Source organism: Schistocerca piceifrons, chromosome 3, assembly GCF_021461385.2.
Source record: "Schistocerca piceifrons isolate TAMUIC-IGC-003096 chromosome 3, iqSchPice1.1, whole genome shotgun sequence".
NCBI lineage: Eukaryota > Metazoa > Arthropoda > Insecta > Orthoptera > Acrididae > Schistocerca > Schistocerca piceifrons.
The window spans coordinates 345,724,559-345,740,947 of NC_060140.1; the positions used below are offsets into that span (position 1 = coordinate 345,724,559).

A 16,389-nucleotide genomic window follows, 5' to 3' on the forward strand; every position below is an offset into this window, starting at 1 on the left:
TGTTTGTGTCCCACAATCTCAAAAGATTTTTTGGATGAATGAATAAATAAATAAAAGTAATCCTGTCATGTGAAACCAACTAAAACAGAAAACAATGCATAGCATTGTACTAGCATTGTAAAAACCGGTAACATTGAATTGTAATCGACTTGATTTTTACTGATCAGTTGATTATTCAGCAAATTATCCTTATTCTGGAATAATTTTATTGATATTCTGCGCTAGGAAAATATGAATTTGTTAAATCTCTTTGTAATATGAGTATCTACTCATTATATTTTAATTTAGTTTTGTTTCTGAATTAAAATTTCTAGAAAGTGGTTGAGTCTTTCCGAATACACCAGAACAGCTAAAGGAGGGTGGGGTTGTTCGGGGGAAGAGACCAAACAGCGAGGTTATCGGTCTCATCAGATTAGGGAAGGACGGGGAAGGAAGTCGACCGCGCCCTTTCAAAGGAACCATACTGGCATTTGCCTGGAGCAATTAAGGGAAATCACAGAAAACCTAAATCAGGATGGCCAGACGCGGAATTGAACCATCGTCTTCCCGAATGCAAGTCCAGTGTGCTAACCACTGCGCCACCTCGCTCGGTAAACAGCTAAAAGACTTCAGGACTATGCGGTCTCAAGAATCCAATGAAGATCATGAGACAAAACTTATATCAGGCTCTAACTCACTTTTTGGAGACTTCTTCCGAAAGCGAGGTGCCACATAACTCTGATTGAGACCATCTTACATTATCTCACTCTTCAAAATACTTCAATCACAGAGGCTCAAAGTTACTTGCCTCCACTGTAGCATCATAGAAGCAAAAAATTTTAATGTGAAGTGGCACAGGCAAGTGAGTTTTAATATCCCGAATCCTGCTTATTCATAACAGTTTACCTTTTTGCTTTAAACATGTAAAATTCCCAGTGAGCTTATGTTATACCGTGACCATAAACAAAGCACAAGGCCAGACAGTGTGTGTTGCTGGCATGGATCTTAGCTCAGTTTGGTTGGTTGGTTGTTTCGGGGAAGGAGACCAGACAGCGAGGTCATCGGTCTCATCGGATTAGGGAAGGACGGGGAAGGAAGTCGGCCGTGCCCTTTGAAAGAAATCATCCCGGCGTTTGCCTGGAGCGATTTAGGGAAATCACGGAAAACCTAAATCAGGATGGCCGGACGCGGGATTGAACCGTCGTCCTCCCGAATGGGAGTCCAGTGTCTAACCACTGCGCCACCTCGCTCGGTTTAGCTCAGTTTCCTTTCGCATGGCCAGCTCTTTGTGGCTCTCTCTCTCTCATTAGTGAAGCAAAGAAGCTCTTAGTTCATGTCCCCAATCGTACTACATCAAACGTAGTATACAAAGAAGCTTTATAAATCAAAAATAAATTCCATGCATTCAAAGTTTCAGGCTCGGCTGTCAAAATATACCTGGGCAACAGCAGGGCTCTCAGCTAGTTGCAGTAATAAGATACATCTGTATGTGACGGTGATGTTGCTAACAATGTAGCATACAAAGTTTAGCCGCTGAGAATGCTCTATCTGTTAGTTTATGCTCATTCAATTGAATGCAGAAAAATGAGCTACTTTGATAATTAGCTTTAGAGGTATGAAACTAAAGTTTCTCCTGGCTTATAAAATGTACAAGCAGCATAGAGAAATGCAGCCAGATGACATATTCGACAACTCCCAATATTTCAACCGGTGAGCATCTCATCATTTGCAAGGCACCATTGCAATGAGAGATCACTGTGCAAGAAAATTTACAGAGGGTTTTTTTATCAGTAAGGACGTTATTAAAAGATTATTGAAGGTGGCACATTATGACGCTAACTTCAGTTGTGCACCTATTTGAATTTTGAAAAAGCGCCTTCATAATCTATATAATTTGGTTTTAGATAAACTATTACAGAAGGCACATGTAATCGTGATAAAATTTAAAGAAAAAAAATAATAGTTCCATTTCTCAGAGCAGTGTTCTTGATTCTTTAAATTTTGTTGTAATGTGATGCCATAAGCTGTATTCTGTTTTCTTTGTGTTTTGTTTTAAAAGAAACCTGTATGCTTTTCATGATGAAAGAAGATTGTATCACAGTGTTTCATATTATTTTTCAGGTTACATTCTTTTCTACCATATTATTATTCCATAAAGGGAAAGTGCAAAGATGGCTTTACATATGTACTATATATTAATGGAGGCCATCCACCATGGGGCATATAATATCCTTTTCCAAATGTGTACAGCTTTTTGAGTTTGAGAAGGTATTTTGTAATTATACTGTTGTACCTGAATAATTAAAGATATTTTATGTTTATAAAACTGTTTATTTTTCTTTGATCTTCACTTCAGTTGCCAATTCCTATCATTTTCTCTTTTATATCACTAGTATTCTTTTGTTATTGCATATCTTATCCTCATCACATTGATTTTTTCCTCAGATGGTATATAGCTGCAGCATGATAAGAGTAAGCACACTATGTGGCATTTCCTGCTTTCTGATCTTTGATTTTCATTGTTCAGCCTGTGAAGCATTATATGCTCTCAAGTTTTGTCCCATAGAATAAATTTCAGTGAAGTTCATTGCAGTTGTTTTTGTCATATATAGCTCTTTTTGTAACTTTTAATACATTTCTTTCAGCTCTCAAATTCTTTCACAAACTGTTTTGGTTTTGGTGCGGTCCAACTCTTCTCTGCCATTGTTCACATAGAGACATTCGTGCTTTCCTCATTATATACCTTTGTCTCAGATAAATAAGCAACATCAGGAAGAATTCTACTCTCTCATGTGTAGAAACTTTTCAGTAATGAATGGCATTCAAAGTCATCATAATTTTAAAAATACTAAATTTAATGCCCACACTCTTGTCTCGTATATGGACTGACTGAAATTTCAAATAGTATGTTATTATTTCTGCATGCCAGTCATTACAAGTATGCACTGTCATAGAAATGCTTTGTAGTAAACTCATAAGCAACTGACTTAATGTACCTAGAGGCATGTAGCATCACTTTTTGATATGATGACAGCAGTGACAAAACATGGCATGGACTAGGCGACACTGAATATGTTGGCAAGCAGTCCCGATCCATGATTGCTGAACTACACCCAAAGTTCAACAGGGCTTATGTTCAAGTGACCTGGAGGGGGCATCTTACAAGCAACCACACACCCATGGAGTGGCACAATTTGGGTGCAGTGGTCTCTTGAAGAGTGCTGTAAGTGAACAAAAGGATGTACAGGACCAGGCAGTAGGTTGCTGTCTCATTCTTCAGTGAGAGATGATGGCGGGCATATCAGGGATTCCATTTTATGCTGTGCAAGTGCACCCCATGTAAGATTACTTCCCCACCCTGGAGAATGTTGCATTGTTGACAAGTGGAATGCATCTCACGTATAGTTTTCGACATACTTGTATTCTTTCATTGGAATGTACCTTCGTGTACTGGAACTCATCAGTTCAAGTGATATTTTCCATGCTTTGAACATCTGATGGTAACGGTCATGTGTCCTTGCAAATCACTATGGCCTGTGTTGTGCGGTAAGCAGAGGTACACACATTAGGCAGTGGCTTTACAGTGAGGAGATAATTCTGGATGTTGTGACAGCTCATGAATTGTTCAGCATTGAATGTTCAAATGAGTTACTGCACCAGGACGCATATACTAGCTGTTACAATCTGTGATAACTGGTGGTGATTCCTGTCAGCATGATATTACTAATGGTAGTTGTTTTTAGCAGTGTTGGTTTTTCACAAATGTAGATACTTACAGTCCACCCTAGCATGGTGGTATTACATAGCCCAGTGCCTGCAAAACTTTCAAGATGGTATTGCTCATGCAACAAGTGTCCATGATGTGCTTACAGTCAATTGTATTTATCAGTGGCGGTCAGTTACCATTTACTAATGTGCTACAGCACACTATAAATATCACAATAAAATTATGCCATTTCTCTCTCTTTGAATGTGAACCACAAATCACACTAAAATTACATTGTTTCCCTTCAAATGTTTGCCGAAATCGCAGTAATATTACACCATTTCTCTTCAAATGCAGGCAGGTATCTAAATAAAATGGAAAAAAACATGTTTTGTAGCACTCTCTCCGTGAAAAAATTTAAAGATGCTAATGTTTCATTATATCAATGAAAACAATCAGTTATTGATAAAATTATTTAATTGGGTACGTAAAAAATCTACTCACCAAGTGGCAGTAGAACACACACATAAAAGACTGTTGTGATTGGCAAGCATTTGGAGTCAGTGGCTCCTTCTTCAGGCAGAAGGGTTGAAGGGGAAGGATGAAGGAAAAGGACTGGAGAGGTTAGGGAAAGTGGTAGATTTTGGGACAGTCACTCATAACCATGCATCAGGGGAGACTTGCTGTAAGGGGTGAGAAGGAAAGACTGATTGTTGGGGACTCAGGTTTTCAAATCTCATCTGATGCAGTCCCCAACAATAAGTCTTTCCTCCATATCCCGTACGGTAAGTCTCCCCTGACCTGCAGTTCTGGGTGACTTTCCCAAAATCTACCCCTTTTCCTAGACCTCTCCAGTCCTTTTCCTTCAACGTTTCTGCCTGAAGAAGGAGCCACTGGCTCCGAAAGTTTGCCAATGACAACAGTCTTTTACGTGTGTGTTCTGCCACCGCTTGATGTTTCATTATGTAAGGCATAGTTTTCTGTTGCAGAACCACAAAATGACTCCAGAATGGCTGCAAATAGCTGTGAACAAATAAACTTAAACCAGCAAAAATGGGAAATGCCATCTTCCTTTAGTATTAAAGTATTGTCTGTAGATGATCTGCTAAAGAGGCTCTTTCTCAGTAGATCGTAGGAGGAGAAAGTTAGGTAGATCTTCTCCATATGTAAATCTAATGACATAGGGTGCGGTACAAGGCTGACTGATTTGGCTCAAACTATGTGAACAGAAGCAAATAGATGCCCCTTTCAAGTTCCTAAAATATTTTCCATGAATGGGCAATAGGAAAATGTATTACACTCTCTAAATATTTAGGCATAGAGTATGAGGAAATTTTGAACAGTAGGCAGAACGGCTCAGTAGCTAAGGGGTTAAGGACATGGATTGATAGTTCATTTGATGGAGTTTGATTCCCACTGGTTCTACCAATTTTTTTCCTTTAATTTTATTTTATTACTCGCAATGTTCAATGACTCATTATGAAATTTTAATATATTTAAACACTTCAATTTATATAGAGTGAACAATGATAAAACTGACAAATTGCAGGGACAGATTCCTGACTGGAAATGGAGTGGAAAAGGTTTTATGGACATGTGTCTGGAAATTTATCATTGCCACAGTAGATGGCGCTGAAGAATGACAGTTCCTCTGACCATGTGCCTTGTGTTCCTTGTGTGTTACAGGTGGTAGGGATGGTAGCGATTGTCATACAGGATACACATAATCATACTTTAGCTTACACTATATTAGGGGGCCACTTGCCTGGAGCTTGCACTAGGGTTCATCTCAATATCCTGTTGAACGAAGTCCTCCAGGTCTGGTGTATGCACAGTCCGCCTACTTCTTGCACGTTCATCTGTCTGAAAGGACCCAAGATCACACATATGCCCAAAACGGGCATGAAATGTTATGCAATGTGTTTTTCGTGTCTCGGAGGGTACCTGTTGTGGTATAGCCGTGCTGCCTCTCAACTTTTTCCATGTGCTTGGTCATACACAAACACCATCTTGGTTTGTTCTCGACATGAATACAGGACCATTCTGGTGCTCACCGTAAGCTGCGTCAATCACACAAATGTGCAACACATGAAGAACACATGGCACATGGTCATTTGTCAGTGTAATCTATCATGCCAAAGATGCATTTTTGGACACATGCTCTTTTTCCTCCATTTCCAGTTGTGAATCCATCCCTGCAGTGTGTTGGTTTTATTAATGTTCACCCTGTGTGCGTAAAATTATTATATTCAATTTAGTTGCAATTACTATCATTTTAAGGTCTATAGGCCACCACATCGTAGCACATTGGTAAAATTTCTCTTGAGTTGCCACACATCCAAAATCCTATATTTGAATGTCTTCTGTCAACCAGTAGATGGTCTGACTGTATCCTAATCACATGACACTCAGAGCTCTTCCATTCCCTGTATAAATAGGAGTCCTTTTTATTTAATTCAACAGCAGTCTCTAATTCAATTACTCAAGGGTGTAAATTCTCTGTTACAGAAGGAGTGCATTGCATCCCATTTTTTACTTTTTCTCATAACTGGTATTGCTCTGTCCTCTAGAAGCTGTGACAAGTTCCTTAAGGTAGAAATTGCATTTAAACAATGCTTGTTACTGACAGTCAGTAAACCTCAAATTATTTCAGAATGTCCAGTAAAAAAATTACATAAAGGCGTGATGAAAAACAATGGTCTGCAAATATCTTCAATTTGCATTGTAGAATGTACTGCATAGTTTCAAGCTTACCTATGCTTGACACATTTCTGAAAGAGAGTGACACTCAATATGGCATACTGCCTTCCAATTCATGTAATTTATTGTGCACTTTTTTGTCTGTCTTCCTTCATTTGCAAATGTCTTTGGGCTTTTGTGTCTTAGGTTGCTTTCATATTTTTAAAGTAATAATGTATTTAAGTGTATATATAGCTAATAGGATAGGGTCTCATTAATATGTGGTTTGGTGGTAACTGGTGAGAATGTTACAACCGTTGGCTAATTGCTTATCAATTTTTGGCACTGTAGCATACGAGGGTGGTTTGAAAAGTTCTCGGAACAGAATAGAATAAAAGTACTTACATCACTGAAACTTTTTTTATTTTTCAATGTAGTCTCCATGTCTCTTGGTCCAACAATATTCCAGTGCTTTGATCCCATCTCAAAAATGAGTTTCCTCCAGGCCTGCAAAGTAGTTGTCAACTCCAGCTATCAGTTCTTGTTTGAAGTGAATCTTTGTCCACCAAGAAAAATTTTCTGTTTTGGGAAGAGATGGAAGTCTGACGGAGCCATATCAGGTGAGTAAGGTGGGTGTGGCAACAATTCATACCTTAGTTCGTGTAATTTTGCCATGGCTACGGCACATGCATTTTTGATCCAGCGTCAAGAGTCACGGCACCTATCTTGCAGATAATTTTTTCATTTATAATTCTTCAGTTAAAATGTGATATACCCTATTAGATGACATCTGGCATGCATGAGCAATTTCAAGCATTTTCAATCGGCGATCCTCCATGACTATTTTGTGCACTTTTCCAATGATTTCTGGAGTAGTGACACATCTTAGCTGACCACTGCATGGATCATGGCCAACCACAGTGTGGATCATCATCTAAGCTCTACCGACCAAATTTAAATTCATTTGTCCACTTGGCAACAGTTGAATATGAAGGAACAGAGTCCCCCAGTGTATTCTGGAAATCAGCATGAATTTCCTTTGCTTTCATACCTTTTTTATACGAAGTACCTAATCACTGCTCGAATCTCGTTTTTTTTCTTTCCCCCCCCCCCCCCCCCCCCCCATCCTCACAAATCACTATGCGAGAACAACATCAGAGCAATGTCACTGCCACAGCTCTCTTTCAAGACCACTGACATGGCACGTGTTTACAGGCAACAGTCCAATGAATATCACGTGAACAACTCATTGTGCTAGTGCTGACCTCTCGTGGTGATTCCAAAAACTTTTCAAACCACCCTCGTAGTTTCATCTTAATACATGTAAGTGGAAACATTAACTGAAGAAAAATTAATTTTTGCACCAATTAGTGTAGGGAAGATCATGATTGTCTTCAAAAGCACATAAAATGCTGCAACATAGATTGAGGTTGAATTTAGGAATCTGCTAGCAGTTGCAATCAACAAACTGAAAGAACTAGATAGTAATTTGTTGTAGAGGTTTAATAAGAACATACATGCTGCTTTGCATGGAAAGATCCATTGCAATTCTTATACCAAATAATAAACATCTGTGACCATACAGTTTCACTAAAGTGTGTCATGAGAATTACTGAGCTGAGCCTACAGAAATCAGAATATTCTCTTATGCAAACAGTGATGTGAAACACATAGGTGAAAAGAAATACTTTTTTTCTGAAAAGAAACTAAACGATGTAGAAGTAAAATTATTTATATTAAGAATGAAGTCACATAATACCAAAGCGGAAATATATTTTTGTTATGACTCATCATCAAGTTTCTACTTAAGTAAATAAGATAAAGATAAATGATTTGCAAGTAGCATCTGTTAGTGTTAGTCACACTGAGTTTCCGGTATGTTACAAATCTGCTTAACGTCAAAAGCAGTCAAAAGCAACTTTGGGAGAGAGAGACAATATAAAAAACTGCAGAAATGAGTGAAGTGGAAGAAACAGACAGCATTTTAAAATGAAATAGCAGATAAAAACATATATATTTCAGCCAGATGTAAGGTGCATGAAATATGCTTAATAAGGAAGAAATGGGAACTGAAGAAGCAGTTAAAGGATAAAGAAAGTGAAATTATATTATTAATTAGACAAGGACACTTCAAGAAAAAAAGAAAGAAAAGAAAAATTATTCAATGAAAGGCGGTGTTTAGAAGAAGATGTACAATGCCTGAAGTTCTAATTATGTGTTGTTTAGAGAAACAGTTGTAGAACAATTACAGGGGGCCAGTTTCATTAAAAGTAAAGTAAAGACCAGTTCATGAAAATGTGTTCAAAAATTAGAATATGCTGTTTTCGAAATTCAGAAAAATGTTACTAAAGTAAATGAGAGAAATAGACAAGTTACACTCAATGTGAAAACTGAACATGTATCTCAAGTCGAAGGAGAAAAAATAGTGGCCATAAAGTGAATGTTTATCCCTATCTTCTAATTTATCATCTGCTTTCAGTATGTTCATTGGGGCAGTGGCACACTTCCTACCATGAACAAACAGAAGTGGCCTGTGGAATTGTACTCTTGCCAGGCAGTATAATGATTTTTCCAATGGTGTCAGAAGAATGGGCATGAGATTAATATAAAGAAATTGTGTTCAGAATAGGCAGGCAGTTATCTGCTCAAGCAAATAATACTAGGGCAATGCATACACACTTGTAACTAGAAAAAGCAGTAAAGTCACTTAATTTGGGTTCAAAAATTATTAAGACCTGCTGTCAGGTCATGAATTTTCCTTAGTGCAGCAACATTTGGTACAGTTCACTTCAGAGGAAGACTGTAGTGGCTAGATACAATTAAGACAAGAAAATGCAAGATGGAGATCTCCCCCTGAAAGTTGTAAAACAATAACGAATACAATTGAACAACTTGTAATAGGAAAAAAATTGGTTAAAAACAAGCTGTAACTAATCAGATGCACACAAAAACACATACACAGCAAAGTGATCGGTGCTTTGTGTACCGGAAATGTGAGTAAATTTTGAGCAAGATGGTTGAGTGACAAAATGTTACAAAAACTATCCCTTCCCAAAAATTTGGTATGGTTCTAAGAAATATTTTGTTATTCTGGATGTAACAATCAATAAGTTAGGAATAAAAATTACCCGAAGATTTTACAGAATTTACTGATGCATGGATGGTTAATAAAAGAAATTGCTTTAGACTGCACAAATAAAACAAGAAACAGTGAAATGGTATGAATAAAACTGTGTTATGGAAATTGTGGCTATTGTGTGCTAATCTACAGCTGTATCAAGTGAAAAGATTGAGTGTCTGTATGTTATGTAAGAATATTGTGACCCAGCTGGAAGATGTGCTAGTTTACATAGATCAAGGAACAATCACCAAAATAATTACTCAAAAAATTGTGTGTCGAAGGATATAGCATATCTTGAGTTAGTAATAGAAAACAAACTCAGGTAAATAAATTATGTTTGAACATATACACTCCTGGAAATTGAAATAAGAACACCGTGAATTCATTGTCCCAGGAAGGGGAAACTTTATTGACACATTCCTGGGGTCAGATACATCACATGATCACACTGACAGAACCACAGGCACATAGACACAGGCAACAGAGCATGCACAATGTCGGCACTAGTACAGTGTATATCCACCTTTTGCAGCAATGCAGGCTGCTATTCTCCCATGGAGACGATCGTAGAGATGCTGGATGTAGTCCTGTGGAACGGCTTGCCATGCCATTTCCACCTGGCGCCTCAGTTGGACCAGCGTTCGTGCTGGACGTGCAGACCACGTGAGACGACGCTTCATCCAGTCCCAAACATGCTCAATGGGGGACAGATCCGGAGATCTTGCTGGCCAGGGTAGTTGACTTACACCTTCTAGAGCACGTTGGGTGGCACGGGATACATGCGGACGTGCATTGTCCTGTTGGAACAGCAAGTTCCCTTGCCGGTCTAGGAATGGTAGAACGATGGGTTCGATGACGGTTTGGATGTACCGTGCACTATTCAGTGTCCCCTCGACGATCACCAGTGGTGTACGGCCAGTGTAGGAGATTGCTCCCCACACCATGATGCCGGGTGTTGGCCCTGTGTGCCTCGGTCGTATGCAGTCCTGATTGTGGCGCTCACCCTGCACGGCGCCAAACACGCATACGACCATCATTGGCACCAAGGCAGAAGCGACTCTCATCGCTGAAGACGACACGTCTCCATTCGTCCCTCCATTAACGCCTGTCGCGACACCACTGGAGGCGGGCTGCACGATGTTGGGGCGTGAGCGGAAGACGGCCTAACGGTGTGCGGGACCGTAGCCCAGCTTCATGGAGACGGTTGCGACTGGTCCTCACCGATACCCCAGGAGCAACAGTGTCCCTAATTTGCTGGGAAGTGACGGTGCGGTCCCCTACGGCACTGCGTAGGATCCTACGGTCTTGGCGTGCATCCGTGCGTCGCTGCGGTCCGGTCCCAGGTCGACGGGCACGTGCACCTTCCGCCGACCACTGGCGACAACATCGATGTACTGTGGAGACCTCACGCCCCACGTGTTGAGCAATTCGGCGGTACGTCCACCCGGCCTCCCGCATGCCCACTATATGCCCTCGCTCAAAGTCCGTCAACTGCACATACGGTTCACGTCCACGCTGTCGCGGCATGCTACCAGTGTTAAAGACTGCGATGGAGCTCCGTATGCCACGGCAAACTGGCTGACACTGACGGCGGCGGTGCACAAATGCTGCGCAGCTAGCGCCATTCGACGGCCAACACCGCGGTTCCTGGTGTGTCCGCTGTGCCGTGCGTGTGATCATTGCTTGTACAGCCCTCTCGCAGTGTCCGGAGCAAGTATGGTGGGTCTGACACACCGGTGTCAATGTGTTCTTTTTTCCATTTCCAGGAGTGTATATTTGAAACTTACAAAATGATGAATTAATTTAGTATAGAACAAGTAACATGTACGTTATTACCCAAGAGAGCCATCACCATCTGGAGGATATATCAAGCTGTTAATAGGTATGTAAACAAGAAGTTGAACATTTTAGCTCAGCTTCCAAACTTTCTGTCCTCTCCCGTCTGTCAGTTCGACCAACGCCCAGTCTGCCAAAGGCACTTCATCTCAGTTTGTCTGGTTATGATACCCCAAGCCATGTGGTTGGCTATCTCAGTTGCCCCCCCCCCCCCCCTCCCCGCCCGCAACACACACACAAAACCCCCGCCCTCCTCTCTCTCTCTCTCTTTCTCATTGTACCAGTTGCTGTACTGATCTGAAATATAATGTATACTGTGGACAGTGACAAGACTACATTGCAACACAACTGTTTTGCACATGGTAGTTTTGTGCAGTGTTGATGGTTGATGTCATCTCTGTATCAGTTACTTTAACTTTCCTGTAATTCTTGGAAACCAGTGAAGTACATGGCTATAACTGCATCATCTGTGCTGAAAATTTTAAGAATCCACATTAAAAGCTGCATGATTAAGGATAAACCACATGACATGACAATAAATTTCAGGATGTAAATTATAAAATATGTAAAAATTTAATAATAGTACAATCTTCTATTACACATGACCATTTCTTCTAAATTTAGGGACTTCTCTGCTTGATTCTTATATTTAACTATGCTCTTCCTCAATAAATTGAATATTAGTAGGCCACACAGTAATTGATTCACAAATATATAGCAATTATCAAGAAAAGTTGATTAATTTGAATGGTAAAAAAATGTAACTCTTGCCAGTAATAGATTGTCTGTATTGTTGCATGTAGTATGTACTGGGTAGTTAGGTGCCCACCCCATTAAATAGTTATCAAAATTCCAAGGCTCTGATTTAAATTTATTATGGTTTTCATAACTTATTTCAGCAAGGCAATTAGTTTTTGGCAGTCGTACTGTAAACGAAGTTTGACACACCTCACAAGAAACACTTCTGTATGTAGACAGTATTTCCACTGTTTTCTCAGCAAAGCACATTTCTATTGAGAATGGCATAAGAATTTGATTGTTGGTGCCATTTAACCTAGGAACCCATATTTTACGTGTATCTGTGCTACATAATCCCTTATCAGACCCATGAAATAATGATATTACTGAATTTGCCTTATAGAGTATTGCTTCAGTTGACACAAAATTAGCATATTAGCATTTAAGTGGCAAAACTTGTAGTCTGTATATCAGTGGTTAATCAGATTGCAAAATCAGGAGTACTACTGCTTTACGAGCCCCTTGTGACTACCCACTAGAATTAGGAAGATACAACTGAAGATTCGAAAGACATCAAACTTACACAATGTTGCCAAAGCAAGTGATACTGTAGAAATAGATGGATGTTGTCCAGAGAAGATTTCTTCAGTGAAAGAGCTTTGCTGTTATAATTTAAATGGAAGTAAAATATGTCTCTTTTTTTTTTAGGTGGGGGGGGGGGGGGGGGGAGTAGGGGACATATATAAAAAGGAACTAGAAGCATTTGATATGTGGTGCAGAGGAAGGATGCTGAAAATGAAGTAAGCATGCAAAGTACAAAATGATAAATTACTACAAAACATGGAGAAATAAATCTATGAGACACTCTCTCCTGAAGTCACAATGGGTTAATAATTAACTTTCTGTGGGAAGGAATGGGAAAAAAAAGAAAAGAAAAAAACCTTATTGGAACAAGCTAAGATTAAAATGTTTAAAACAGATTATTGAAATGGTATCAGCATTCTGATATCCCTTATAGCACTTACAAACATTACCTAATGATATGTTTAATTAACAAAATACAAGTATTTGCTTCTGGCACTTTGACCAAATATACAGCTAGTCTTAATAGGAGAAAACAATCATTGCATGTGAATAGAATTTTAAGTATGTTTCAATGAAGTATGGTGAAATTGCTGCTGTTATGCACAAATGATGCAGCAGACAGTGTCAATAACTCTTCAAAATTTGTGTTGAGATAGAGCCTTGATGCTATTGGAGTACAGTGTGAGGGATAATCTGCAGGGTCATGTAGCAGGTGAGATGACGCAGTGGTTAAGGCACTGGATTCACATTCAGGAGGATCAGGTTGTCTTATCCCATGTGGCCATACATATTAAACCCTCCATGGTTTCACTAAATCGCATAAGACAAAGGCAAGAATGGTTCCTATGAAAAGGACACAGTGATTTCCTTTCCCATCCTTGTCCAATTTGAGCTTGTTATTTATCTCTGATGACTTCATCATCAATGAGATATTAAATTATATTCTTCTTCCCTTCCTTCTACAACCACTTACATTGATCAGATATTGCAGTGGACTATTGACAGAAAAACTGTATTTGGTGAAGTTCTTCAGAGGGATAGATAAACTGCCAACACAAAAGTGTATTTAATTGGTGAAGTTTTTCAGAGGAATAGATAAACTGCCAAGACTGTTACTTCAGAGCCCTTTGGGTAACCTATTTGTGAATGATATCCTTCTGTCTTGATCCTTGCCAAGTTTGAATGACTGAGAAAGAGGTTTTTCAGGATACTTTTATAATTTGCATGCATTTGCTTAGGGAAAAAAATGTTGAAATATGCTGAAACTTCAGTTGAATTCCTCATGCCACTCACCAGTGTCACAGAACAAAGCATGACTTCAACAAAGGGCTTTTTATTATGTAACTTTTTGTTCTAGGTTTGGATGTAGAAGATAGCACAAGTGAATTTTCTCTGACCTATATGTTCAAGGGAGGGCAACAGGGTTCACAATTTAATACTATGAGCATCTACAATATAGATGTTGAAATATTGTTTATAAATTGAGAAGCTGGTTTTCAGAAAACAAATGACAAAAAAATATTATTTTATTATTATCGAAAGACATTTTAGGCATTTCAATAACTACTTTTTGCCACCTCATAGTTATGTGCCATTGCACAAAAACCAGGCGCTTGGACCAGAGAAAAACTTAATACTGAATCATTCATTTTGAATGCTCTTTTGTTCCTAAGCCTAACCAACAGGTTCTACTGATCAGTAAAGTGTCTTCAGTATCTCACTGTTGCATGTTGATTTCTCAGTTTTCACTAATGCCTCAGTTCAGAGTAACAGTGCCAGCATTTCGTACATGTGTAGACACTTTGGGAGGCCATTATTCAAGATATGTGGTCTAAATGTACTACTGAATAAATATACAGCATATAAGTCCACAATTAATGCCTTAAATTTCACACTCCATCTCTAGGTTCAGTTTTTCATGTTTACTCTATGTTTTTTGCTTGAGCCGAAAAATCTGGCCTTTCTTATGTTGTTGTGTATTGTAGACTTCCAATTATTTCTCTTTGTATCAACAGCTGCTGTATTCATCCACTGCTGTGTATTTCACTTTTGAAGTAGCTTTCTGTAGAACAAAGTTGGAGTCATGTTGTTTTAGCTTGTCAAATTTTGAATTATGTTAATGGTTTTTCCTTAATATATTAGTTTTTGTTAAATGAGTAAAATAGAAGACATGTATTTTCAGGACATACTTTTGGATGAAAGACTTGAGTGCTGTATGAAACACACACACACACACACACACACACACACACACACACACACAGAGAGAGAGAGAGAGAGAGAGAGAGAGAGAGAGAGAGAGAGAGAGAGAGAGAGATATGGCTGTAAAATGTTCTTTAATTATTGATATCGTATGTTTGAAGGCTCTAGATGTAAGAAACCATCTTTAAAGCTGTATATTTGTCCTTGACGTTGTTGCACTGACTACATGAAGCACTACTGCAGCATCGTGTACCGGTCCAATCCGTGCTCCCTTCCAGTGTGGTTGTGGCACAAGATGCAGGCAGCCCTGCAACGTGTGTGGCCTGGACTACGACGAGTTGTTGTACAGAATACAGCAGCAGTCTTCTCATTTTACAGCTAACACCTGTGCTTTCTCTGCAAAACAGAAGATGGTACTACTGGTTTCACAGACAATCCTGTGCTTAATATAGCTCTGAAAATATATTTGGAGCTAATAAACATTTTATTATATTTATGTAGGTCAATTTTATATGAAGTGTTGTATGATTAGAATTTATTCTACACCAAAAACTTGAAGTGCACAAATAGCAGGAGTTGTGTAATTTATTCTGCTCTTTTTCTTGCCCTGTTGTAGGTTCTTTTCAGATAATTAAAAGCTCTAAGTTAACGAAGTTTGATGTTTACAGGAGTAGAAAATGGGAAAGTTATACTACTTTAATATTTGCTCTCTATTATTTCAAGTGTTCTGCTGAATCTGAATTGGTCAGGATTATCAGCAGAACAGAGAATACCATGATTAATACAGTGAAGTAAATGATAAATCTTCTCTAATAGTTGGAACTGTGATTAGTTTAAGGGAAAAATAAGTGAATGGAGGCATTGCTTTTTTATGACTAAGAATGGATTACTAAAGAAAGAGTACTGAAGAAACCACAGCTCGAAAATATAGAGTTGATCTGTGACACAGTTTGAAGTAAGCATGTTCTGTCTGCTTTCACCACTTCACTTTTATTATAAGGCAGAAGTCTACTACGTTATTGAAGGGTCTAGTCAAAACTTTTACAGTTTCTGGAAATTGACTTAGTATTAACTGGCAGTTTTTCATGTGGCCTTATCATGTTTAAAACTTTTTCTTGACAAATTGTTGATTCTATGGGGTATCAGAAGAGATGTATTCAGTGTTCATGTAAAGACTGTATCTTCAGTATAAAGATGCACATTTAAGTTGAAAAGTGGATTACTGAGTTCTAATCTGCAGAAAAATAGAGTACTTGAATTTTTAAAAATAATGTTAGTTTTATGCTTACAAAGAAGAGCCCAAGAATGATTTAAATATATTTGATTCCAAGAAATCATTTGGTATCTGTACTAGACATTTCAGTTATAAATATGCTTTTATTACACATACCATGAAATAAAATTATCTTCAGCAGTACCTGGCATGTATATTGCAGAGAAACCAACACAATCCTGAAAGAAATTAGCAGTGAATATTACAAATCAGAGGTTCAAATGAAAGCCTTAAATATCTGTTACCAAATAATTTATTACATACATAACT

General features: G+C 38.6%; 1 protein-coding gene across 2 annotated transcripts in view; it reads left to right on the forward strand.

The window, feature by feature from the left end:
- LOC124789644 (N-alpha-acetyltransferase 60) overlaps positions 1-16,079 on the forward strand; it is a 113,687-nt gene extending 97,608 nt beyond the window's left edge. The window contains exons 5-6 of one of the 2 annotated variants that reach the window (XM_047257075.1): positions 2,101-2,205; positions 15,066-16,079. In XM_047257075.1, the coding sequence (XP_047113031.1) occupies positions 2,101-2,205; positions 15,066-15,228 (268 nt within the window). In that variant the 3' untranslated portion in view covers positions 15,229-16,079. The remainder of the gene's footprint in view (positions 1-2,100; positions 2,206-15,065) is intronic. The other variant, XM_047257074.1, reaches the window with a different exon arrangement.
- Positions 16,080-16,389: the final 310 nt, after the last annotated feature.